The sequence below is a fragment of the Thalia democratica genome, chromosome 1 (genome assembly GCF_965202585.1).
Source record: "Thalia democratica chromosome 1, ktThaDemo2.hap1.1, whole genome shotgun sequence".
NCBI lineage: Eukaryota > Metazoa > Chordata > Thaliacea > Salpida > Salpidae > Thalia > Thalia democratica.
Window position 1 is genome coordinate 65147798 of NC_139165.1, and position 27794 is coordinate 65175591.

The window sequence follows — 27794 nt, forward strand, 5'->3', positions numbered from 1 at the left end:
ATTTTCCAAGATTACTTCTCAACACAACAAAACAGAAAGCAATGTGTATTCGAAAAGTTGTAAATATTACTTTAAAAATCATAAAGTTCCTCCATAAAAATTTGTTTAACTTCTGCACAATGGGTTTTTGTAATAATCGCCACATGTAACAAAATCCAGCTAAAAAATCTATTATTTCTTATTTTTTAGGTCTCATATAACTAGCTAAAAACTTCGAGATTTCGCATCAAATCATTTACTTTTTGTAAAGTCTTAAACCTAATTAAAAAACTTGCTGACAACAAAAATATAATACTTTATTGCAAAACTAAATTAAGATATACTATAAATCAAAACAAAACTCATTAATTAAAAACATAACTATTGAAAAAAAAATTAAAAAAACTAAAATGAATTCAAAGTCATTAAATAATAGTGTTAAAAAATTGATTCATAAAATAAAAATAGATTTAAAACAAAACAAAATAAAACTGCACTAAAAATTTTGAATTTTTAGCTAAAATCTGCATTGTAACAAGATCTCATAAAGCAAAAAGGCATTCAACTGACTAAAATAATTAAAGTAAAAAATAATTGGATTTATCGTCTTCTAATTCAACGTTTCCCATAACTCTGTAATAAAACTCTATTTAATTGAAACAAACTACAAAACAAAATCTTAACTCTTTAATTATAAGATTATTTTATCTAAACAAAATTTCTTTAAGCATATACCTACCTTAAACAAGCTATAAATAACAAGTATTTTTTTAAATTATTCAAACATTGTTTTAACTAGGCTATTTGAATTATTTTCACTTGAATATTACTATTATAATTACACACATGTGTGCAATAAACTAATTTTTTAACATTTTCAATCAATGTTGTAAAAGAACATCTTAATAATATAAAAAAATAACTGTTCACAAATAAAAAATCTATTATTTTGTGTTTAATAAATATATCTCTAATAAAAATAATAGATATAAGGTTAAACTTAAAAGTTGCTTTTACTAACTGTCCATATCAAAACTGTCAGAAGCTAATTGTCCAAAAACATCGTCTTCGTTTGGCATTGCCTTTCGTACTTGTTGCTGAAACATTTTTAAGTCTTAGAGAATAAATTAAGACTTGTTTTCTCAACTTTTAAAGTTTAAAAACATTTCTGTATAAACTTGTGTTAAGAGAATCTAGCATTGAAATTCATAACATATTTAAACCATATATATTTGGACAAAATTGAGTACTCTAAATAGCACAAAGTGTTTTCAGCTCGTTTTCAAGTACAAAGATACCTGTGGTGAGTTTCCTAGAACATTTAAAAATTCATTTGGAGAGTCTTCTGCCCTGGATATTTCAAAGAAAAAAGGCTCGTCGTTGGAAAACGTATCGTTATCGTCTGAGAAGTAGCTGTAAAAAAGTTGAGATAAATGAAATGCTTTCGAACGTGTTAAATAAAAGTTTAATCTTAGTACAAAAAATGCAAACTGCACTATAAATGTGCACAAGCACCTATATAACTAAACACGCATCAAGTCAATGCAGTCAACACTAATATACAGAAAAACTAAATTTACTTTATGCTTAATTTTAGCTCCTTACAAATAACAGACAAAACTTTGAAGTCTAAAATATGGTATGCTTTTAAGCGTAATTCAAATACGAGACAGGTCCAATAAAAATATAAAAGTACCCGCTGGAGTTTTCAGTTCTTGGACAAACAGAACACCCGATTGGTGAGCGACCGGGCCCGCGTGGGAAAGGTTCTTTCTCAGCCGGCGACTTCAAGTATGTTCTGGTGGCGCCCGCGTGGCACTCATTTCTCTCGCGCTGCCAAATGTAGTGATCTGCATCAATCATCATCACCTAATTGTTTGTTTACTAATGTTGAAAGAAAAACTTGAAATTTATAAATAAATGCTTTGTACGTACTATGCAAATAAACAAACTGTAGAGAATTGTTTCCTTACTGGGCTGTTTATGCTTTAGTATATCATTCAAAAGAATTATTAGTTTTTGTTTTTTAGAGTAGGAAATAAGCTGGTAATTTTTTTTCTTATATCATTTATAATCTAAAATCTCAATAAGATACAGTAAAACTTATTTTCAAACCTCTTCACAGCACTTTCTACTGACTGCTCCGCGGAAATTCATTTTTCCAAATAGAGCAACTCGTTTAACGAGAAATTCTTTAAAATTATCCTTCCACGAACTACCAAGAGCCCAGGGAAATATCTCGTACTTATAATCTTCCTCATCCTCTTCATTGTCATTAGCAAGGTACCTATTGAAAAATAATTTGAAAATTGTATAGAAGCTTGACTGTGATATATGTCAATATATTTACTATTTTTGTAATTTGCTATAAACTTCTAATTAACAGAAAACAGATTGAGCACTACTTGTAAAAACTATAAAAATTTAAGTAAATCAGAAATTTACAGTATTTTTCATAATGTAAGTAATGAATAAAAACGCTTGATAATTTAGTTCCGATATCACGTTAAGAATTTAAATTATTTTTTTTAAGAGGATAAGCTTTGTGAACATAACTTGAAATTTTTTAATTAAAAATTTTTAGGAAATGCTACTCTAACATTTATTTTAAAAATTATATTAATGACTTCCTATCAATTATAAAATACTTTTTTAAACTAGAATAAAGAAAATTGTTATACCATTATAATTTTTTTTTACGAATTTTCTTTTTTATAAATATATTACTGCATTTTATAACCTTATTAGTTTATTAATCGGGCATTCTGGTAAATTCCTTTTTTTTTTAATTACAGTTTTTTTTAAAGATATGGCACCTTAAAATTTGTTACAAGAATTTGAATTGTTGAAAATTGAATCATCATGTAATCAGTTGTCAAATTTTTTTTTTTAACATCTCAAAACTTTTAAACCCATACCTCTTTTATTAAAGTGTTTTAATTATTCTTTAACTACGACTGAACTGCGGGTTACATTCTTAAAAAATTATCAACTGTTATATACAAGAATTTCTAACGAGCAAGTTAACTGAAAATTTCAAAACTTAAGTTTTAAGCTAAAGTTATCATAATGGAAAATAAAAACAATCACGGAGATAAGAATATATAGTCCTTTTATTTTCAGAAACTGAAAAATAACTTTCTAAAAAATTTCATAATATAATAGTATCATTATTACTTGTATTAATTATACTATATAGATTTGATTTTTTAAGTCAAATCGAAATTTTCATGTAAAAATTATTTAAAATTCCTGTTTCTTTCTAGCCTAAAACTTCAAATTCTAGGTTTTTTGGCAACCCTATTAAATTTAATGCTCTTATGAAGAGCTATTGAACTTTCTGAATGTAAAATTTGACTAACTTGATTTTTTTCAATGGTAAATATCAACTGCTGGAAAAACAAAATATTTCTAAATATGTGCATTAACTCACCCTATGGGTCCAAGTACATTTATAAAATGATAAACAGAAGATTTCAAAATTAATAACTATACTATATAAGTAAAACATCATGCTTGGGCGCTCTATATATTATGAGTAGTTTTAAGGATAAGTGTGGAATTTCGATAAAGTAATTATTTATTTTTTATAAAAAGAAATGTTTGCTGGAAATAAATTATCAACTGTTTGTCTACACTATAAATCTATTTATTTATAATTACTATTCAACTGTTATTTATTGTATTATTAGTATTATGGTTTTTTTGAATAATTACTTTTATATACAAATTAAAAACTTTATATATAAAAAAAACAAAAAAAAACAAGAACAACAACAACAATATTTTTTACTGATTATAAGACCTAAGCATTTAAAATTAATGTTCGAAAATATTTAACATCATTGTGGCAAATATATGTTATGCAAACAAGAAAGAGAAAGTCGGTCTGTGTAAAAATACAGGTTTTATAAAAATTCAAAAAACAGTTTAATTAAATTGTAAAAACTTCAGAATTTATGTAGCAAAGTGTATTGAGTGTGATAAATATTATGTTAGACAGACAATTACGTCCTTTTCACAAAAGTGGTGCTATCACAGCATAGTTAGAAAAACATAATCACCAGTGAAGCAAATAATTGAGTTTTACTTATGCTATACTACGCCAATAAACATCTATCAACAAGCAAAATTTCGAGTAATCATACTCAACCACTTTTATATATTCAACAAAAAATCATACGGACATGGACTACAGTGCTTGTTCACTTATCCGGACAGTTTCAGCAGAAAAGAAAATTCAAAAAAAAAATTAAACACAAGTACTTGTGTGTGATACAAATATTTAGGCTTTCATGCAGTAAAAAAAACTTTGAGTTATTTTATAAATTCTGCAATTTAGTTCAATACTATGATATAATAACACTACTAAAGCTAACATTCAAACTTTGTTCAAAACTAGTTTAAATTATCAAAAATCTTTCTATGTAAAAGTAAAATAAGTTAGTTTACAAATTTTATTTTTACTAAGTTATTTAAATTACGACTTAAAGTTTTTTATTTAAACTCTTAAAGTTTTTTTTGACCGTTGATTAAATTCTAAGTTTTTTTAGAAAACGAACTTATAACAGTTCTTTTATGTTTGATTTTTATTTTAAACTATATTATAAAATATGTTAATTTTTGAATTCAATTAATTTTTTGTTTAAGTGCATGATTTTTTTTTTGCTTTTATTTATAAGTTATATAAGTTTGACACACTCAACATACCAGGTTTTAGAAATGGACAAGACATCAAAAAAAATAAAGAAAACGAGTTGCACTAACGATTGACGAAAAACTAGAAGTTTTTAAATGGTTAAAAAATAATAGTGCCAAAGTCTTTTATAATGGAGCAGTTTAGCATAGGCAGGTCATATTTGTACGACATAAAAAGTAAAGAAATTTTTTAAAAGCTTAAAGCAGAAAAAAAGAGATGAACTTTTATTATTCATTATGCATTGCATAATATACAGTAGTTGGGTAGGTGTCAAATTTGCGCAAGCGGACAAAATTGTACGAGGAGACTAAGTTGCATGAAGATACTTTTGCACGAGCAGACAAAATTGCACAAAGACACTCTTGCACGAAGACACTTTTGCACAAGGGGATATTTTTGCACAAGGGGATATTTTTGCACGAGCAGACAATTTTGCACGGGTTGAATTTTATACTTATTTATTATTTTTTATCTTTTTTATTTAGTTTTTATTTTATTCTACTTTACTATCACTCTTACCCCTAAACCTTAACATTGGTTGGTAACTTATTTTTTTTTAACTATTTAATTTCTTTTTTATTCTTTAGTATTTATTTTTTTTTACTATCACTGTTACCCCTAAACCTTACCATCGGTTGGTAACTTATATATTTTTTTTTAATTAATTAATTTCTTTTTATTTTTTATTATTTGTTTTTTCTTACTACCACTGTTACTCTAACCCTTACCCTCGGTCGGTAGTTTTTTTTTTCTTATTTATTAATTCATTTTTTTTGTCTTTTTTTAATAATAACTTTTATTAGTTAGTTTTTTTTTACTATCACTCTTACCCCTATCCCTTACCCTTGGTCCAGTTACTTTTTATTTCTTTTTGTTTTTTTATTGATTTATCTTAAAGTTTTTTTTTTTTTTTTTTTTTACTCTTGTGCAAAAATGACCCTCCGTGCAAAATTGTATTCGTGCAATTTTGTCTCTTGTGCAAATTTGTCTATGTGCAAAAGTATCTTCGTGCGAAATTGACCCTTTGTGCAATTTTGACCCGTTCCCAAAGCAGTTATATTATTTTAAGAATTAATGATTTTTTGTACTTATCCGTACATGTTTACAGAAAAATCTTGCCTAGCATAACCGGATAAGTGAATAAGCAACGTATTTAGAAAGCAAATGGATAAATTGGTTCCAAATAAATTATGCAAAAATATTAAAAAAACAATATACTACTTTTTATCAATAATAACATCAGCATTATATCAAAAAAATTATAAGACATTCAACAAATATAATTTATAGAAAATTGACTTTTTTTAAATGTTTTAACCTTATTTCATAACAAGACAAAGTAAATGTAAAAGGTCAATACTTATCAAGTTGTTAAACAACGATTAACAATAAATAAGCTTGAATAAAATTAGTGTTTAGAGATTTGAGAAACGATTTTGTTTTCAATTAAAGCTTAACATACTTAATTTCAAACAAACTCACTTACAGGGCAACAAAAAAGTTTTCTACAGTGTAATCTTTAATTGGAAGAGAAGCTCGCTTAAAGTAAGTCAACACCATTGCCAACAAGTACTTGTCTGAAACTCTGTAACAACAATCTAGTAGAAGAAACTCTGATATCACTTTTTCATCTGTTTTTATGAAAAGCTAACTAAAGCTTTAGTAATAGAATTATAGTTTGTTTAAAAACAAATATTTAGAGATATTTTTAATCAAACTTTTCGGTTTAAACAAAAATAAACTAGTATCTGTTGAGATGCTAACAATACATACTTACTGACTTTAAAATTGCCTGTTAATCTTACAAAAACATTTTTTTTAAATTTAAGAGTGTTTTCATCTTTTATTAATAAATTATTATAGAATTACTTTATATAAATCATAAATTCTATCTGAGTTCACATACATGCAAAATAACAATAAACCCTTTTTGCTTCAAACACTATATTTATAATTGATATTTTTTATCAAAAACTACACTAACATTATATTATAAACAAAAAATATTTGAATAAAAAATTATAGTAAATTATAAGTTAAGACAAAAATATATTTTCCATTGCATAATTTTTTTTCATGTGATAACAAATAGTTCTTACTATATAAAAATGTAGTGATAATGAGTTTTCATGTTATTAACTTTTTTCTTACCTTTTAGCCATAACCTATCTTGTAGGGGTGGGCAACTTTTCATGTTAGTTGGTCAGATTTATCAAGAAAAATGCTTTTGCAAGCCCGACTTATTACAAAACTTTTTTAGCGTACCACGTTCTTTAAAAGTACAGTACCAAAACTTAAAAACATATATATAAAGCAATATTTTAATGAAATAGTTATTTAATAAACACTATTGTAAAATAAAAATCTAACTAAGAGAACATTTCAAAGTATTTGGTTTTAAAAGTTTTTATTTCATTTGATATTTTTAAGTTAAAAACACGTTACGAGCCAAAGAGTTTTGTTATCAAGCTGGATTTAGCCCTCAGGCCGTACGTTACCTAATGCCCACCCCTAATATAATAAACTAATCCAAAGAAGCTACCAGGCTACACATGAGGTTAGCAAAGCAAAACAAATTAATTATTCATTATTTCTGTTTGACTTAATTATGTTATTTTAAGACCTTTAACAATCAAAATAAAAATATAGAATTTGACATATAACTATAAAAAATAACACTTGAAATATCTTAATATAATGTCATAAAAATAAAGTTATAATCTTAGTAAGAACATTTCTTTTTTCTATAGTCATACATAACTTATATGTTAGCTATATTTGCAACATACACACATACCTAAGTTTCCAAATACAATAAATTATCTTACCAAACAGGCTTAGGAAAGCAAGTGCTTCTTCTTGAGTGATATGAAATTGACTTATTATTACTTTCATCTTTTTTCTTGAAGGAGCTTGACATAATCGCAGCTTTTCCTCTCTATTAAAATATAGTTTTACAAGTTACAAATGTTTGAAAGTTTTAAGAAAAAATTAAATCTAGTTATTGTTGTAAAACTCTTAGTTTTTGTTAGATTTCTTATTTATATTTGATAAGTTTAAACTTTTACCAACAAGGTGTAACTTTTTTGAATACATGACATGGTAAAACATCTTATTACAAAACCAACGGAAATCAAATTACTAAAATGTATAAACTTGTTTTAAGCAAAAAAACTAATATTAGATTTATTATTACTTACCTATCAATATTAGTGTTGCAAGAAAAAAAAGTAAAAATAAATACTTGAATGATTTTTTACTGATTAGACTAATTTGTTGCTAGGAGTTTCTATTTACTAAATAATAAACATTTTGCTTAAACTTCACCAGGTTTGGTTTAGTTAAAATATTCTAATTAGAACTAGTAATTTTCGTAAAGAATATTTTTATTAGTTCAACAATAAAACAATAAAAAATAATTTAAGTACATCTATATATAATAAAATCAAGTATCTGTAACAAGTAGTTTGCTTAAAATTTTATTTAAGTAGCAGCTTAAAACATAAAAATCTTTAAAAGAACACTAATAAGCTCTATTATTGTTTTAGCAAAAATCTAATTTTAATACATAAAATTGAATCTTGTCAGTAGATAAATAAGGTAATATTTTGCTAGGTAATATTTTTTTCTAAGAAAGTAAGTCAAATTTTTTTGAAGTTTTTTTTAATAGTGAGTCTGAGCCATCTACTTTCAATTTAGTTTTAACTTAACTTAATAACTCAGAAAATGTTAAACATTTAATAATACTTGTTAGACAACAGTTAAACACCAGACGACAGTCACCTTTTGTGAATCTAAGCACTCTTGTTTAGTTACACATTTTAGAATTCTCACAAAATACAAAAAAAAAATTAAAAATACAGCAGGATATAAATTTTTAATCAAATTGAAAATGTTGCGTTTTTATTTTGTGCTTTCCATAAGGAGCCTATTGAACTCTATGGGTTTGATCTTTAAGTTGTAGGTATTTTAGTCCCCTTTCATACATTAAAATCAAACAAGGTGTTTTATTCAATTCCTTACAATATTTAAAGCATTAAGTTTTATTTCAACTCAATAAATCTATAATTTTTAGCTAATTTTTTTCCTTGCCCACCTGAGATTAAACTTTTCTTGCATAGTAATAGAGAAGGATCAAGTCACCTATATAACAGGTCTTAGGTGGGCAAGGAACAAAGTAGAAAAAAATACTTGTATACACATAAACAATTTAATTTGATAAAGTTTTCACATATATGTACAATTTGATTGAAAACTAATTTGCAAACAAAAAAAGTGAAAATGTTTGGAAGCTGCATAAGCATACTGTATATATATATTTGCTACTATTAACGGGTGAAACATAAACGTTTAGTTATGTTCTCCCATTTAGATAGCATTTTTTTTTTGTAGACACAATGTGCTTAGATTCCCAAAAAGTAACTATAAACTATTTTCTAAGAAAGAAAAATTAAATGACATATAAGAATAAAATTTCAAATTAACATTATTATCTGCTACAAGTGAGACTACTAATTGAAACTAATTGCTACAAGTGGGCTTTATTAGTGTATTCTTTGGCTCCAAATTTGTAAGTATCTGTACATATCATTGCTTAATAAACTGAGTATGAAAATTAATTAAAAAATACAAAGTTTAATTATAATATAAGAGTATCATAAACAATATACATCAAACAACATGTGAGCAAAGTGTTATTTGTTTATGTGAAAAAGTTTGTACAAGATGACAAATATATAGTAATAGCTTATATTTTGGAGCCTAAAAAATGAAGACTAAAGGAGGACACCAATTAAAGGTACCAATGTGTATCAATAATGAAAAACATGAACACTAACAGGTTTAGTTATTTAAAATAGGTTGAAAAAAGCCCTTAACTTATTACTGTACACCCCACTCAATTTTAAAAAAACAATGGTATCAAAAACAATTAAAATTAAAAATAATGCTTATTTTCAAAAATACTTATAAATAAAAATGATAGCTTACATAGTAGACTTGTAAAGTCAACATAACATTTTTATATAAATTATGAAAAATTTTAAGAAAAAATTCACACAAAAAATATAATTATTAAAAAAATAAACTAAGATAAAAATTTTATGGCATAAAATACTACTTGACTTTAAAATTAGCTGACCTTTAAAAACAAAAAGTGTAAACACACAGTACTACAAAAGGATAAATTAAAAATCTACAACTTATATTGTTTAATTACACATTAAAAAGGAAAACCAAATAAACATTAAATTCTATAAAATTTTAGTGGAACAATCTTTTTTCGATTACATATTTTTGCAAAAGGTTGAAATTAACACAAACCTTAGTCTTTTTGTTCGCGTTGGAGATATCTTCAAATATAATTTCGTCACAGTTTTTGTTGACTTCATTGTGGTGTTCATACTTTATTTATGTAGGCTTTAACTATTAAATTAGTTTTAGTTATCTTAGTTATGTACACAAACAAAAAACGGAAGACTTATGGTTGCTTTAGGTACTTTTGGTTGACTAGGATTGATCCCAAGGCTAAAAGTAAAATATTCTTATAGAAACTTAGCTAAATATCAACAAACGGGAATATACAATTTATAATAAGTTTAATAGTCTACTACTACATTACAAGATGAAACAGCATAAAGTATAAATTTGTCCTGGACAAGAAATTAAAAGGTATTCGTGGTGTGCGACTCAATAACCGAAAGGTTTTTTCGTGCACTAGGTCCTAGGACCAAATATTTTGAGCGTTTTTTTTTTTTGTTATTCAATAAACAATATATAAACTAACTTAAAATCAACAGCCTTTTATGATAAACAATTCAGAATTACTTAAAAAAACTCTTCAATGGCCACACTAAATGGAAAAAGTATTTAGAAATTGTTTTAATAAACAAAAATAAATGTATAAATAAATAAAAATTCAAGTAGGCAGCAAAATTTAAAATTTAGTCAAATAGCACGTCACCGACTAAAAAGCTTTTTATAACCTTAACGGATCACATCTGGCCGCCGCAGTCTACTAATCTTCGGCTAAGCTAATAAAACAAATAAAACAAAATTATCATCAGATCGAAATATAGAATTTGCCTAATAAACAATAAAGTATACACTAAATATTTTTGTTTTCAGCTAATTAGTAAATTGTTATTAATAAAGTTTAACAATTATACGTATGTTTTGTAGTCCATAACGTTTGTGACAAAGTTAAAGTTCCTAGATAACTTAAATTTTTGTTTAAACATGTATACTATCTTATTTTAATAGTAATATATTTTCTAGTAATAAAACTTGTAATATTAGTTTTTTGTCTATTTTTATAAAGTATTAAAAATATCAGCGAAATTCTACTAGAGGTATAGCCTGGACTGGCTTACATGTGCGTTAAGTCGAGCTTAAATTAGCATAAAGGTAATTAGACCAGGCTGACGTGACTGGATAAACTTTTTCGTACATTTTTAAACCAAACTTTTTTTTGTCGTTCAACAAATAGTGTTAGAAAAAACTTCTTATTTAAACTCCATATGTTTGTATAATGACATCTGCATGTTTTTTTTTTTTGTTGCGACTGACTTACAAGTTTAAATAAAAACGAGCCCGGGTGTCAGTCTACCAAAAGCTTGGGGTCTGATAATCCAAGTGATCAAATAAAACATATTTGTTAAACTGGGTCTTTATTATACTAAACCGTGCCTTATAAGTTTCTTGTAATAAATGAAAATACTTTTATAAATTAATTTAAAATAACTTAAATAAACTGAAAAAAGGTTATTGAGTTTAGCTGTGTATCTTTAACTTTAATACTAAAATTCTTTTATTATTCAAGCCCAGAAACTCTACATATCAGAAAGACATGTGTTGCTTACAGTTTTTAATTAATTAAACTTCATAATTACTTGTTTAGTTAAAACTTACTGTTGCAGTGTTTCTGTATCACTTTATTTATTAAACAAAAATGATCAAAAAAATAATTTGCATATTTTTGATGCTAAAATTACGTATTAATTAGGTTTTAAATATTTTTTATTGTTTATTAAACGACAAAAAAGAAATCAAAACAGATTTTGTAGAAAACACTTGGTGTACAAAAACACCTTTCGTTTATCAAGTTGTACACTACATGGGTACTGTTTAACGTCATTTTCCAGGACTGCTTTATAGATATAACATTAAAATTTGTTTCCTTTTAGAACGTAGATTTCTTTTTAAAACATTTTAGTTTTAATGTACTTGATGTTTTGTTTTTAAAGCATTGCCTATTATTTAGAAAGTTATTATGCTGCTTTTTAAAAAAGAAAGTAGAAATAAAAAAAAAAACTATACATACGATATTTTTCAATAAAAAGATTTAAAAATTATTTTTGATAAAAACAATAATTTAAAATGTGTTAAAACATGTTTCTTTTTCCTTTTTTTTCTATACTGTCTATATATCCTATCTTTTTAGTAACCAATTTAAAAATAAAACAATTAAATATCTGAGTTATAATTGTTAGTACTATTATGTTCTTTGCTTTATTGTAATATCGACGGGAGTATTATAATTTAGTTTTAAACTTTAATTTAAATTATTTGACATATTTTAAAAGTTATAAACTAAATAAAATAATTTTTATATAACAGAGCATTTATGTACAAAAAGTGATTATTTATTTTAGGTAAACTTGCTATTAAGTTAAGTTTCAAAATTTTCAGTTGCATAACTTTTTTAATTTTAATAATTTTAAGTGATTGTCCTAGACGAGACGTAAAAATATAGGTATTCAACTGTACGATTTGATAATCGAAAATACTTTTCGTGTACTAGGTCCTAAGACCAATTATTTTAGCAATTTTTTTGTCCTTCAATAAACAATAATTAAATCTTAAAAAAACAACCATAAAATCTTTATTAGTTAGACCTATAGGTAACTTTTTAACTTTAAACAGTTTTAGTTTAAGTGTTACCTTCAAATACTTCTTTAAAGTTTTTAACTTTAAGAGTTTAAATTGACGTAATTTTGCTAATGCACCTATGGAGTGAGACAATCTTTAGTTTGGCTACTAAGCAGTTAAAATCAATGTTGTTAGGCCTAATTTTCTAAAGTTCTTGATTTATTTTGAATCTATTGATCATGGTTGCGACCGTTAACAAATATTCTTTTTATAGATAAAACGTTCTCAAACTTTATGGTTTATAAATTTAAATTAAATAACATAAAACGAGCTAGAATAGAATACTTGATGCAATAAGCTGACTTAATGGCAGGGCTTCCAGATTTTAATCAGCTAAAATAAACATGTATTTTTAATACATGTATAACGATGTACAAACTTAAACTTTAAGACAGCTCTGCTCAAGGGTAAAATTCAAAAATTGTAGTTTTGACAAAAGATATATAGCTATGATGAAAAGATAATACTAAATTACATTATTCTCTGTTTGAAAATATATTTAGACATAAAATAACTCAATTTAACTCTGTGCATCAGAAGTTATTAGCCAAAAAACTATTGTTTAAATAACTTAAATATCATATAGATAAGTTTTTCTCTTTAAATGTGTCATAGATATTTGTCATTTTTTATTGATAAACAAAACTAGTAATATCTTATTTTACTCAATAGTGTTAACTTTATTAGTTGTAAACAAGTTCTGTGAGAATACAAAATTAAATTATACAAACTTGATTAAAAAAAGTTTTAACACTAAATAAGGTTTCAAATTTATTAGTTGTTTTTACAATATTCAGATCTTAGATACTTCTTAACTTATTTCAATTTATAACTTAAAGGAAAAAAAGACTTGAACCATCTTTATGTTTTTAAAAAGTACATGAAGATTCCAGAAATTATATGTAAGCAAAAATGTGATTCATTTTTACCATTTATTATTGATAATCTACTATTTTGTCTTTTTTTCTAAAACAATAGACTGTGACCGTCTAGAAAAGTTATTATCTTGAAATGAACAATTTGCTAAAACTTACTAAAAATAAAACTGTTTTTTTTTTATATTTACTTTTAATAAGCGCGTTAATCTCTTGAATATTTTTTTGTGTCTTTCTCGCGGGTTTTTTTTGTAAATAATTTTGTGTTTTACATTAAAAAAATAAGGCAATAACTTTACTACCTCTGTAGGCATAATGTCGTTAACACATATAAAGTAATTTAAAACTGTTTTTGATACTGTAAAAATAAATCATTTTCATAGCTGATTTTAGACTGAAACCACTCTCAATGCTAGCTGGGCCATTTAAAATGTTCATGACTATTAAGTTCTTTTAGGGTATTTATAACAAGATTTTCGAAATTATGCAAACTTTCTTTATCGATATTTTATTACAATGATGAGAGAAAAAATAAGTAATTACATGATCATAAAGTTTACTTACTCTTTAATTAATAACAATAACTTACTTTGACATTTCGCAAAAAAAATCCTGAACTACTGAAAGTGAAAAACATTTTCAATGCAGTTAAACTAAACTTTTAGTTCATAAGTAAACTTTCTTCAAGAATTAGTTCGATATATTTTTCAAAGTATTTATAGCTGTGCAAGCATAGTATATCATTGAAAAAACATATGAACACATTTTTAAACTTAGAACTTTGTTTGATAAAAACTAGTGTAATAATATATTTTGCATGAATTAAACTAGCGAAAAGTAACATTTAAATTTTATGGAATAAAACGTTATATAATTAAACATCGGAAGTTTTTTGTCTGTTTTAAAAATTTATATGCACATTAACAACCACGAATAACAACTTAGTCAACTTTATGTATATTTTCTTCATGTAATAAGTTAGGCTTAACCTGAAATTTAATAATTTAAAAAAACTACTTTAATTTTTGAGTAACAAAATATTGCACATGTTTTATATATGATAGGTTTAAAATACATTAAAACTCTGTGCATTTATTTGTTACCGATGTCAAACACTACGTTTTGCTTAATATGATATTACCGTTCCAGAAAATCTTATAAAAAAGGACGTAACTTAATGAAAACTAGTGATGTACCGGACCCACAATTTCGGGTCCGGCTGGACCCGGACTTTTTTTTCAAATTAGAATCCGGCCGGAACCGGACTTTTTTTTCAAACTAGAATCCGGCCGGATCCGGACTTTTTTTTCAAATTAGAGTCCGGCCGGAACCGGACTTTTTTTTCAAATTAGAATCCGGCCGGATCCGGATATCAGACAAAAATGGCAATATCCGGCCGGACCCGGATAGTGAGTGCGGTGCATTACTAGAATAAACTAGCCTGAGTCAGAATGAGGTTTTTAGAAACTGAAAAAAAAAAGAACTTTAATCTAATAATAAGTAGAACAGCTAGCCCCAAAGTTTACAAATTTAGGTGTTATTTACAATTAAAAATCTGAAATCAAGTTCTTGAACAAAATACACTAGAAAATTACAAAATATTCAAAACTGGATCAGCTCAAACTTATTCAAAATCTAAAAGAAAACTAGCCTGAGTTTTTATATAAAACTAAACTAGCCTGAGGCAGTCCAAGATTTTCTAAAATTCCCAAAAATTTTTAAACTAGTAGGGTTGCCACTGTTTAAGTCAATAAAACTAGCTAGAGTGGGTATAAACAAGCCTGAGTAAGAATGAGGTTTTTAAAAACTGAAAAAATTACTTTAATCTAATAATCAGTAGAACAGCTAGCAAAGGTTGACAATTTGGTAGCAAAGTTGTGGACTGATTGTGGTACACTTAACTTATTATACTACCCATCATAGTTAAATCCTACCTTATCTAATTAATATCTAACAAACACTAAATTCTAACTGAGACTACTTTCTATAATCAGACACGACAGTTTTGAGTGATGAATCTTTTATATAAAACACAACAAGAAATACTAGCATAAAGAAAATTATTAATTACTTTGGTAACACTTTAAAAACTGAAAGCTATTTAAATCTATATCAAAAGACTTAAAACAAAAAAATAAAAATTAAGTAAAACTATTCGTAAACAAGAAACTGTAAAATTTTTAATAAACTATTAAACTATAAACCTGGATTAAATATTTAAACAATTAAACACCTGTTGAAATATTCTTTTTTAAAACAAAACACTACTTACAATAAGCATTCAAAAAAACGTTCAAGATATTTTCTTGCTTCAAGCTACACGCCAAACTAACTATCTGCTTACATATAAACTGCCTGTCATGTTCTGATGTTTTGTTGCATCAGTATTTAGTTTGAAACATTTCGTCATATGATTCTCATTGGCTCGTACATTCAACCGTATTAACTCTAAATATTCTCTGAGCTCAACTTATACTTAACTTAACTAACAATAAATAATGCAAGTATTCCAAAGTTTTCAATTTTATAACATATGTAAAGAGTTGCATTTCATGAAATGTTTATTTCATAGTTTAAATGTAAACAAATGTAAATTAGTCACGTTTAGAAAATGAGCCAATCACGGTAGGTGTTTAATTTTAACTGACGAAAATAACTCTTATTAATTTACACAGGGTTTGTTTTTGAAAAATACTTTTCAGTATGCTCTTTTTTACTAACTAGATCCTGGTCCTGACGGATCTCTGTTAGGATCCGGCCGGACCCGGATCCGGACTTTTTTTTAAATTAGAATCCGGCCGGAACCGGATCCGGACTTTTTTTTCAAATTAGAATCCGGCCGGATCCGGATATCAGACAAAAATGGCAATATCCGGCCGGACCCGGATAGTGAGTCCGGTACATCACTAATGAAAACACTATTAGAACCTACACAAAGTTTCACATGTATGTGAAGAGACTTAAAAAATTTTTGTTTTAAAGCAAGCTGTGTAAAGTAAATACAGTTTGAGGGTTTGAATGTTACTTGTTAATGTTACTTGAAGATTAATGATATTATAAACACTTATAAATAAAATACTAACAGGATAAAATACTAACATTATTTTATGATAAATATATCAAAAAATAAAACTTTATCATAAAAGCTGTATGATAATTAGAAAAACAAGAAGTTTTTTGCATCTTTTAAAGACTAAATTTAATAGTGTTGCAAAAATAATTTTAAAGTAATTTAAAATCCTATGAAGGTATTTTTATATGTTTAGTTTTATAGTTAAATGTAATGAGTTGTTGAAGAAATTGTTAATTAAAAAAACTCAAATACGTGTATTAAAATGCTAAATTTAAAATTAAACTAGTTTTAATTCTTAAATGCAATATTTCATGGATAATTAATATTCTGTGATTTACCTTTAGTTCAAAACTAAATAGTTCAAGTGTTCGAATTTTTTATCAATTGTTTTCATTATTAATTTTTTTCAGAATATATTTTTTTATGAGAACAATTATTGACCCAAATCAAGAAATTGAAAAAAAAAAGTCTTGAAATACCTTTAAAAATGTCGTTGAAAACATAAAATTTAGTGTAATTATAAAATCGTTAGAGCTAAACCTGTGATTTTACCACATAGAAATTATGGACATTTTTATAAACGACTAAAAACTTAGTCTAAATAAATTACGTTATGAGGCACATTAACAACAAATAATATTATTAAAGTGTATGAATATTAAAAATACTAGCAGATTTTCTTGTCATAATAACTCTATAATTTCTTAAAACATGTATAACTCAACAGTTATTTATGTCTTAATTTTTAGTAAATAACGTGGTTTTATTTGTAAAATGGTTTCAAAAGTGAGTATAGAACATTTATAGTAGTTTATTGAAAATAGTTAAGAATTTTAAGTAATTTTTATTTTATTTCATTAAAATTAGAAACAAAATGTTATACGTTTTTCTAAAAATTATACAATCATAGAAATATTGTTTAAGAAAATGTCTTTAGTACAACAGGTATTTAAGAAAAATTAAGGTCACTTTTGGAGTAGTTTTACAACAAAAATCTAGATATGAAAGAAATTTGTTTTGAAATAAATGTAAAACATTTATAAAACTTAATTTATAACAACAAAAACATGTAAAATTTCATAATTTCCTAAGTATACTGAAACTTAAAAAATCTTTATTAAAAGCATATCATTGTAACTAAGTTCGACTTTTACATAAATATTTTAGCTCTACATTCACCTCTCGCGAATCTACGCACTCATTTGGACTGAGTTAACAATTATAACTTATCATATATAAGTTTTAATGCTAAACCCTCACTATATTCGATTAGATTTTGTTAAATTAAGACGGTTAGATAAGTATTTAATTGTGCCTCAGTGTATTAAACTCTATGGCTTTACTTTTTACATTTTAGGTGTCTTAGCCCCTTTTTATACCTTTAAATCAAACAAGGTACAATGATTAATTTCTCACAACATTTATGGCGTAAAGTTTCTCATTAACTCAATAAATATCTTATTTTTAGCTAATTTGTTCGTTGTTTACCTAAGATTAAATTTTTCTTGCATGGTTTTAAACAGTTTTAATCATAGATGGGCTAGGAATAAAGTAGAAAAAATACTTTGTATACACATAAACACTTTTTATCAAAACATTTTCAAATATATCTACAACTTGTTTAAAAAGTATTTTAGTAAAAAAATTGGGAAAGTTCCCAAACTGTATTTAATCAAATGCACTACAAGAAAAAAGGCAATATAATAAGTACATTTGCTACCTCTCGTTTAATTACGTTCTCTTGTTCAGTTACGCACTTTTACTGTGGACACAATGTGCGTAGATTCGCTAGAGATGACTTTATTTATATCTTTTGAACAGTTTTCTTTTATAATAACTTGTTTCAGTAATATTATATGTTTCTGTATATAAATCATAAGCATATATAAATAATGCTATTGGAAGGAGTATATTATAAAAACTTGTAAATTTAAATTTAACTTATTTGTTATTTATTCTAATAATACTGTCTTCAAAAATTGTCACTTGATAGCACTTTAAATAGATAAAAGTTCTTCAATTTTTTCCAACAACTCTTTAGAGAAATAAACTTTTTCATAATCACATATACTTTTGTATTCATAAACCTCCTCAATAGATTTAAATGCAGCCTGTAAAAAAGTATAAAATTTCGAACAACAAATAAAATATAACTCTTACTAACAATATGTGTAGTATTTAAATAATATACATGCTTTGTTATTTTACAATATTTTCCACGGGAACGGGTCAAAATTGCACGAAGATACTTTTGCACGAGTTATAATTTTGCACTGAGGGTCATTTTTGCGCGAGAATAAAAAAAGAAACAAAAAAAAACTAACAGATAAGTTTATAAAAAAACAAAAAGTATAAAAAGTTACCGACCGAGGGTAAGGGTTAACAGTGATAGTGAAAAAAAAAATAATAAGTTACAGACCGAGGGTAAGGGTTAAGGGTAAAACTAGAAGTAAAAAAAAAACTAATAAAACAATTATAATTTTTTTTTAAATTCAACCCGTGCAAGAATGTCTCCTTGCAAAATTATCTTCTCGTGCAAAAGTTTCTTCGGGCAATTTCATCCCCTTGTGCAAAAATGTCTCCGTGCAAAAGTATCTTCGTGCATTTGTGTGCCCTCGTGCAAATTTGACAGCTACCCATTTTCCACAACTTTAATAGTGTCTCAGAAGTAAATTTTAAGTAAATGCAAAGACAAAATAAAAATTCATATAATATAAATACAACTTTAATAATGTTAAACACACAAGTATAATATATAAAGTAACAAGGAAAACTTTAGTTAGGGAAATAAGTGTGAAAGAAGAATAAACTACTTGAAGTATGTCTTTTATGCTTTCTTTTCTTTTAACAACTTCTATTAAGGTCGTTTGTGCGTCTTCAAATACTTTTTTGTGATACGTTTTCGAAAATCCGTGAGTTACTCCAAGGTGTCTCATTGAAAAATTAATACAGTGGGCCAATGCTAGAATTCTGTACACTTGGTTAGATTGCTTGCACTGCAAAATGATATTTAAATAACTAAATACACTTTTTAATAAGTTTATCATAAAAGCTGAATTTTCATTTCCATGCAATTTCATTTAAAATTTGATTTAATAATGTATAAGCTAAGTTTGGTAATACACTGTAAATTTTAAAATTTATGCTGCTCTTAACTCTAATATTTTAGCAAAAGAAAAACTTAATTTGAAAGCTAGTTACCTAAGAAATGCTAATAAAAATGTAGAAATGATCAGTTATTACTAACTGTTTTTCAATTTAAATTTAACAAATATATATTAATAACAGTTTCATTAGTTTATATTATTAAACCAAAATTGTCTTCAAGAATTATACAACTATATTGTTGTCTATTAAGGCCATAGGGGGGGGGGGGGGGTCCACTTTGTTTTTTACAACTTGATCTTATTTTGTAGAATTTAATTTGAGCTATCAGACACTTTTAACCGCTTAAAAAAACTCAAAGTAACTTTTGAGATATAAGCGATCAAAGAAAGGGCGTTCAATACGTTCCTTATGGAAGGCGAAAACTAAAAATGCGAAAAAAGACTATTTCACTAAAAATCTATCTCCTCCTTCATTTTTTGAGTAATCTTTCTCAAATTTTTACAGAATGTGTATCATTAAACTTTAAAGAGATCTATTGTAAGAATTTTTTTAATTTTGAGTAAAAAAAAATTATTGTCAAAAAACTACCCTTTTTTTTAGTTTTTTGTGGATAAAATTTTTATTTTTCAAAATTTCAAAAATTCCAACATTACGATTCTTTAAAATATTAAAAGGAACATTTCCTGAAAATTTGAAGTCTCTAGGTCAAAAAATGAAGGAGGAGATAGGTTTTTAGTGAATTTTAAAATTTCCGAGAAAATTGACCCCAAAAAATTTGTGGTCCATACGTTTATATTGGAAAATTTTTAAAAAAAGTTAAATATCTCAAAAGTTAAATGATATTTTTGAATTCTATAAAAACTGGCTTATAGTTTGTACTTTAAGCTTTCATATAAAAGCCTAAGTTAATTTTAGTAAAAAAAAATGTTGGACCCCCCCCTATGGCCTTAATATCTATTAATAGTTCTTTAAAAAACATTGATTGGTAGGTGCAATTGCTTGATTTTAGATATTACACAAACTATCTTAAAGTTATTAAGAAGTTATTTACTAATATAGAAGGAACTTATATAAGCAATAAAGTTCAACATTATTTAAAATACTCATAGAAAACATTTTTTCCAGTTAAAAGTTTATGTAACGTTTCAACGATTCTCATATAGAATAAGCGTTCAAACATTATTTAATAAGCTTATACTAGAATTTGCGAAATTCCATACTGTGTATAAATCCAGTGAAGGTAAAATACAAAATGTTGCATAAATTAAAATTTTTATTTATGTTAATAAACATAAGTTGGAAAAATATTCTTAATAACTTGTGCTATATTCCACAAACATGATGAACTATGTGGGTGCAAAGAAGCAAGCCTTTTGAGTGTTTCAAAATTATTCTGAAGTTTATTTGATTCTAAAAAGTATGAAGATGTCATCTGTTCTGGTGTGGTACAAACCTGTAAGTTAAAAAAAAACTTTAAGTAGTAACTTGAATAGTAAATTACAAGTCTATAATCTACATATATATTTATATATTTGGAATAGTTTTTTTTAATTGACAAATGACAAAACTCTCGATCTAAAAGTGGAGATTAATACTTATGATACAAAAAAACAACTAGTTTTCTTTAAAAATTTGCTTTCATTACTGTTCTGATGAAGCTAAACGCATTGAAACTGCAGTAAACAAATCAAAACCTTTGTTTTTGTATTATAAATATACATCTATATAGATATTGAAAACAACAACGTACTTAACAATGCTTTTTTTTGTTTAAAAAAATCTCTAGACAATTTTTTTAATTCAAAAGTTTTATTTATAAGTTTATATACAAATGAAACATAAAATAAGGACTTTAAATTAGAAGTTTAAAATATATATCTACCTGATTTACTATCCGGATCCCTATTCTAAAAATAGAGTTGATTTCGGCTGGATCTTACCTTTGTGGATCCAGTAGATCATTAGCTAGCTCTAGTATATGTAATCAAAAAATGCATTAGGATTGATGTTTTTAAAACGAGTAATAGTATTTTTTTGTTAAAAAAAAAGTTTTTGTTTTAAGAAACAACCACACTAAATTTAAAAAATATGATGCCTGAAAAGATACAAGTAAACTATCTAGCATAAACAATTCACAGTATCAATACTGTAAAAAAATAGTTGGTGTTATTGTAGGTTTACAAATATTTGTTTGTGCTTTCTCGTTGCTATGGCATATGTTTACCATAGTTTTATTTATAAAGGCATGTTGATTGATTGTTTTATAGTTATTTCGTCTCCTTCGTTACATGACTGACAAACACTTTTTATATTTAGTGCTTTAAATTTTAATGATATTATTTATTCCAAATATACAAGTTTTTGTACACTTTTTAAATGTTCTACCAAAAGGTTAGGCAAATTCTCTAGCCAGTGGGCCTGACATGGTTGCGTTTCGTGAGATTTATTTGACATAGACTTTTGTGAGACACTTTACTTTGTTTAAACTTATTCATTCATAACTAATTTATGTCCAGAGAAAACTCTACTATTAGGATAAAAAAAAATTACAAAGTAGAATATTATAACAAAAGTTTGTCATAACAAATACTGTTTTAAGCATTAGGGAATATTTAAAGAAAATAACTGTACAAACACAAAGTGAAAATCTATTTAATTGGTATGATAACTAATTAAAAAAAAAATAAACATTAGTATTTATTAACTCATTCATGTAATTTTTTTTTGTTAGTAAATTAAAAACGAGATCTAGATTTTGCTGGATGAAAATTTTAAAGGTTCTGGCCAGATCTTAAATTCAAAAATAGATCCGGATCCTAAACTTTTGGATCCGATAGATCACTTGCTAATACCTCTCATATGTTTGATCATACTTAATTTGTTTTTACTAGTTTTTTTCGAAGACAAACATTAAATCAAGGAAAAATGTAAATAAAATTTTACAAACACATGAAAGAAATTTTAAATTGTAAATAATTAATAACAGACAAAAACAATTTAACTACTCAACTTTTTAATTAAAAAAAAAGACAATTATACAAATTTTCATCCCAGTCCTCTTTAGAAACTAGATATAAAGGACCAGATAATTAGTTATAATAAATTTTTTAGTCTAAAAATTTAAGAGAAAATAAGGTAAATCTATTTTTACAATTAAATTTAATTTTATTCAGTTTTAATAACACTATAAGTGGTTTTTTAGATCTTTTTAATACTTTAAACTTTTTTTTGAGATTACGTCAGTTTAAGTGAAAGGGTACAATAGACTCTTTATGCGAGGAAAAACTAAAGTTGAGAATAAAAAAAATACTTAAAATTCCTTTTCCTTTTAAATGTTTTTAAAGAAAAATGTTTAAAATTTTTAGGAAATGTTCCCTGCAATATTTTGAAAAAAATTATAGCAAGGAATTTGGTCATAGAATTTTTATTATTTTTTAAAATGCTATCTCAAATTATTTTAGCTATTCAAACATTAAAAATACCTCAAATAAATACGTTCAATTGTTTTCAAAGTGTTAGCAATATGCAATAACATTTAATTATAATTCATTTATTTTTATAAATAACATTCAAACTTTGCAATCATATCTTAACTAGTGAGAATATGTTTCAAACAAGTAAATTGTATTTTAGATTATTAATGAACTTTTGATGTTTTCAGCTCTTATGACATTTATAGTATTTAAAAAAATATAAAACAGGGTTGCTATTCTATGAGGAAAACAGTCAGCTTGAGTCATCAAAACTAGGTGAGTTATATCAGATGAGCTTGAGTTTATGAAAATAAAGAGTAAAACTTTAAAAAATTTATGTTAATAAAGCAAAATATCTAAAAGTATTAAAAAAAATAGAATTAATAAAGATACAGTTAAAAAAAAATTAAAATCAAAAACAGCTTAAAATTTAGGAGAACATTCAAACTAGCCTGAATTTTCTAAAATCTTTAACTAGCCTGAGTGTGTGCGGCAACACTGATACAAGTATGCATTAAATTCTTATTGACCTTTAATCTTTTTAACATGCCCTTAGCATAAACCTGCCAGATCATATAAAAAACATTATTGGATTTTTGTGATACATTATGTTAAAACTAATAGCTAATGGGTTATATTTGTTTTTTTAAGTTTTTTGTTATAGCAAAAACATAACAACTCAATTTGTACACCAGTTTAAACAGCCAGATAATTACGCCATAAAGCTAATCAAAAAAAATTTAGAACTTTAATCTTCAATAGCCTAAATAAAACCTTTACCAATTGCAAACTTGAGTTTATTAGGATATTTCTTTCTTTGCAACTAACTTCAAAGTGAGTTTGGTTTATACTATTTTAATTTATAATTATTTAATTTCTCTAATCTATAGGGTCTATAAAGTTCTTAAAAATGTAAAATAAGTATTATATTTTTACTTAAATTTTTATTATTTTTTTTTATTAAAATACAAGTTTTTAAACCATAATTTTTTTGAACACTTTGGTTTTCATTTTGTTTTAAATAATATTTTTATACAACTTGCTTTATTTTGTTCAAAAACTTTTTTTAGATTTATTTGTAACAACTGATGATCTCTATATACCCATTATAATATTGAAACATTGTTTTGTTTGTAATAAACTGTAAAAATAAAAAAAAAACTATAGCCTTTTATTTTGAAAAGTTTTATTCATAGCTTTATTGTTGATAACTAACATTTTCAAACTTTTTTTCATCAGTTGAACTACTTTTAAGCTTTACGTTACACCAACTAATTGATTCATTCACATCTCTTTTTAGTGTATTGTTTGATTTAGGAACCAGCTCCAAACAGCTTTTATACTTAAGCAGCGCTTTATCATACTCACCTGTGGAATATTAGTTCTAATTCAACAATAAAATTAAAACATTTAAATAAACAAATTATAAAATTATCAGTTAATTTTTGTTTAATATAAGTTAAAGAAAAAGTGAAATATTAAAGATAAAAGAAATAAGTATATACAAAGGAAATAAGTAAATACAATACTTTTTTGTAAAGAAAACATTGACAAAAGAGTACAGAGTCATAAACCTAGACTTTTTTATGCCATGAGACAAGCTCAAGTTAACATAAACGTTGAATCATATTAATTCGATCATCAGATCAAAAACCTTTGGTAGACTGAGACCCAGGTTTCAATTGATCTCATTCAATGCAAGCATACCACAAGCATTCTTGCCTAGTGGACAATGTATTAAACGTTTCACAGCAAAAAATAATGCTGACGTCACTGATGAATACCAGCAAATGGCTGCTTCATGGTAAAAGATGATAAACAATTTGTAGATTGATTACTGCAGGTATTTCAGTTGGGGCTGACTGACAAGTATCAGTAAGAACAAAATTTAGGTATCAGTATACCAAAGGCTTTTGGTCTGACTATTAAATTGGTATGATCAAACCTTTACATTAAATTTTATAACAGATATAAATAATAGAATTGTTTAAAACAGCACTTACAAAAATGTAGAAGAAAAGAGGCAGTAACTTGAACAATTTTAGTTTGTAGTATAATTTATTTGTAAATATAGAGGAGAACAATTTGTTTATCTAATAAAATATGTAGTAACAATGACACAAGTATATTACAGGGTAGCCACTGGTTTTTGTGCAATTTTTTCCAGGTTTGCTGGATTTTTTTCAGGTTTTTGAAAGTACATGTTTTTAGGTCTATTTAGGTTATAGTTGAGTTTAAGGTTAAAACTGTGTTAAGTAGTAGAAAAACATTGAAAATATATTGTAAAACTACTTTAAATGTCTTTTTTAAATAAAAAAAATTTGAACATGACAATATTTTTTTATTTATATGATGTATTTTTCATGTCAAATCAAAACTTCACTACTTAACTTATAATTTTTTTTTTAAATCTAGGCTTTTAATGATTTTTGTTCTAAATTCCAGTTTTTTCTAGTTTTTTTAGTGCAAATTCTCAAATTCCAGGTTTTTTGGCAACCCTGATAATATAAATTAATCAAGACTTAATACAACAAAAAATAATTGTAGAATTTAAAAGATCACAACAAAAAATTCCAAAGTGGGATATTAATTGGCAATTGACCATTTTAGTGATTTAAAAATTAAGCCGAGCAATTTATTTAGTTGTTTAGAGATGGGCTTCCTCTTTTCAAAACTGGGTTTGGTTCTAATTAGCTTCAATATAAAAAAGTTAGGTAAACTTAAGTGTAGCAAATTTTTGATGTTTTAAAGTACAAAAATTAGTTGAAAAAACCTCAAATTTATGTGAAAATTAAGTCCTACATCAACTGCTTTAAAATACCTAAGATCTTTAATACAAACATTTCTTTTAGCTTTTCTTTAGTTTAGTGTTAGTTTAAAAGTTTTTAAATAATAAGTGTATTTTTACTAATTAAAAACAACTGCTATTCTTTCGAAAATTTAATTTATGCATATAAGGTAAAATAGGGTATCTTTTAGAGTAAATATCCCTAATGCTTATGTGGAAATATATTTTATTTTATGTCTTAGCAAATATGAAAAAGTTGTATATAAAAATTTAAAAAACAAGTTATCATTAGGAATAAAGCTATTTTTTAAAGTTTATACAAGCAATATTTTAACACAAATTTGCTTTTTTTTTTTTTAAAACAGTTCAAAAATTTTTAACAACTTATGTTAAGAAAAAAAGTAAAAAAAATCTATATAAATATTTAGGATTTTTTTTGTATTTTCTGTTAGCATATTTGTGACAAAACTATGAATAATTTTGAATAGTTTTTATACTGTAAAATGCAATAAATGGTTGGATTAAAACTTACATAACTTATAAAAATCTTGAAGCAGAAAAGAAACAAAGTCAATTTAAAAACAAAGAAATCTAGTTCTATCTAACCATGTATAACAATTAGTTTGGTTTTCTTCCAGCAAAAACACTTTTTTATAGTAATTGGCCTCTTGAACCTTGTTTTCAGCCTCTTGAACCCACTATGTATTCAACACAAAATTAATTAAGTATTATCATAATGGCTACTGGTATTTCAGAAATTTTTACCAGGATTTTTCCAGTACAAATTCTCTTGTTTAATTTTGAAACTTTCTTAATCCAACTCATGTTAAAACAATTGTTTACAATAATATAGAATCACTATAAAACTATAAAATATACTGTAATCCTACTTTAGATTAGTTATTTATCTGATTTACAAAATCAGGACCAGGTAAGAACTGGATCCATTATAAAAATTAAGGTCAAAATCTCATTTTAAATTCTAGAACAAGATCTACTTAATTAAAAACTTTTAAAACCTAAAAACTACTTGAGAAATTTAAAAATTTTGCAAGAATGTCTAGTGTAAATTTCAAGACCCCATTAAATTTGCTTTTTTTTGTTCTTCATCACAAACTCCTGAATATTCGTATAAATTCCCATACTTTAAATAATTGAATCTAGATCTATTTTTGAATAAAATAAGTCAAAAATTGGTGAACAAACTGATTCTGGGTCACGAACTGTTTTTAAAAGTTGGATCCACATTTAGTGAAAAAAGGCTAGATCCAATAGACAACTACTTTATACAAGTTTAATATTAAAAAAAATATAAATATATTTTTTCATATATAGCTTACTTGTTATGTAACCTTTACTTTATCATAATATGATATTTTTTTCTTAATTCTAGCTTTTTCTTTTGAGATTTTAAAATTCTTTTTCATGTTTCAAGGTAAAAAAGTTAACCAAATAGTTTAAATACAAATAAAAACAACCTAAATTTAAAAAAAAAAATTAATTTACACTAATCTAAGGTTATATACAATTTAAACAATAATTTGTAATGCGGATATCGCTAAATTTTTGTACTTAAATTAATAATGATAAACAAACCCTGGGAAAAAAGAAGATCAGCAGAGTATTTTATGAACTGAGCATTTTCTTTTTCATCTATGTACCAAGTATCATGAAACAAAAATGGTTTAAAGTTTAATTTTGTATTTGTCTTGATATTTTCTGATATTTTATCAATTTCATCTTGAAAAAGATCAAATGAAAGTACACTTTCCATTCTTATGAATTGTATATGCTTTTAAATATAGAAAAGTAATTATAACTACAGTGATAGCTTTACGAATAATTAAGAAAATAAAATAACATAATTAAT

The 27794-nt window shown here is 25.4% G+C and overlaps 2 protein-coding genes across 2 annotated transcripts; both read right to left on the reverse strand.

Annotated features, from left to right (window-relative positions):
• Positions 1 to 995: 995 nt before the first annotated feature.
• On the reverse strand, positions 996 to 7573 carry LOC145838078 (speedy protein 1-B-like). Its single transcript, XM_082945617.1, has 6 exons — positions 7507 to 7573; positions 6165 to 6309; positions 2095 to 2266; positions 1676 to 1848; positions 1278 to 1392; positions 996 to 1076 (listed from the first exon to the last, which is right to left on the reverse strand). Exons 1-6 carry the CDS (start codon positions 7571 to 7573, stop codon positions 996 to 998), a joined length of 753 nt encoding a protein of 250 aa, XP_082801743.1.
• A 9951-nt stretch (positions 7574 to 17524) lies between these two features.
• On the reverse strand, positions 17525 to 27697 carry LOC145846123 (uncharacterized). Its single transcript, XM_082953042.1, has 5 exons — positions 27521 to 27697; positions 24353 to 24504; positions 20982 to 21116; positions 19369 to 19551; positions 17525 to 18666 (listed from the first exon to the last, which is right to left on the reverse strand). Exons 3-5 carry the CDS (start codon positions 21093 to 21095, stop codon positions 18553 to 18555), a joined length of 411 nt encoding a protein of 136 aa, XP_082809168.1. The 5' UTR covers positions 21096 to 21116; positions 24353 to 24504; positions 27521 to 27697; the 3' UTR covers positions 17525 to 18552.
• Between the last annotated feature and the right edge of the window lie 97 nt (positions 27698 to 27794).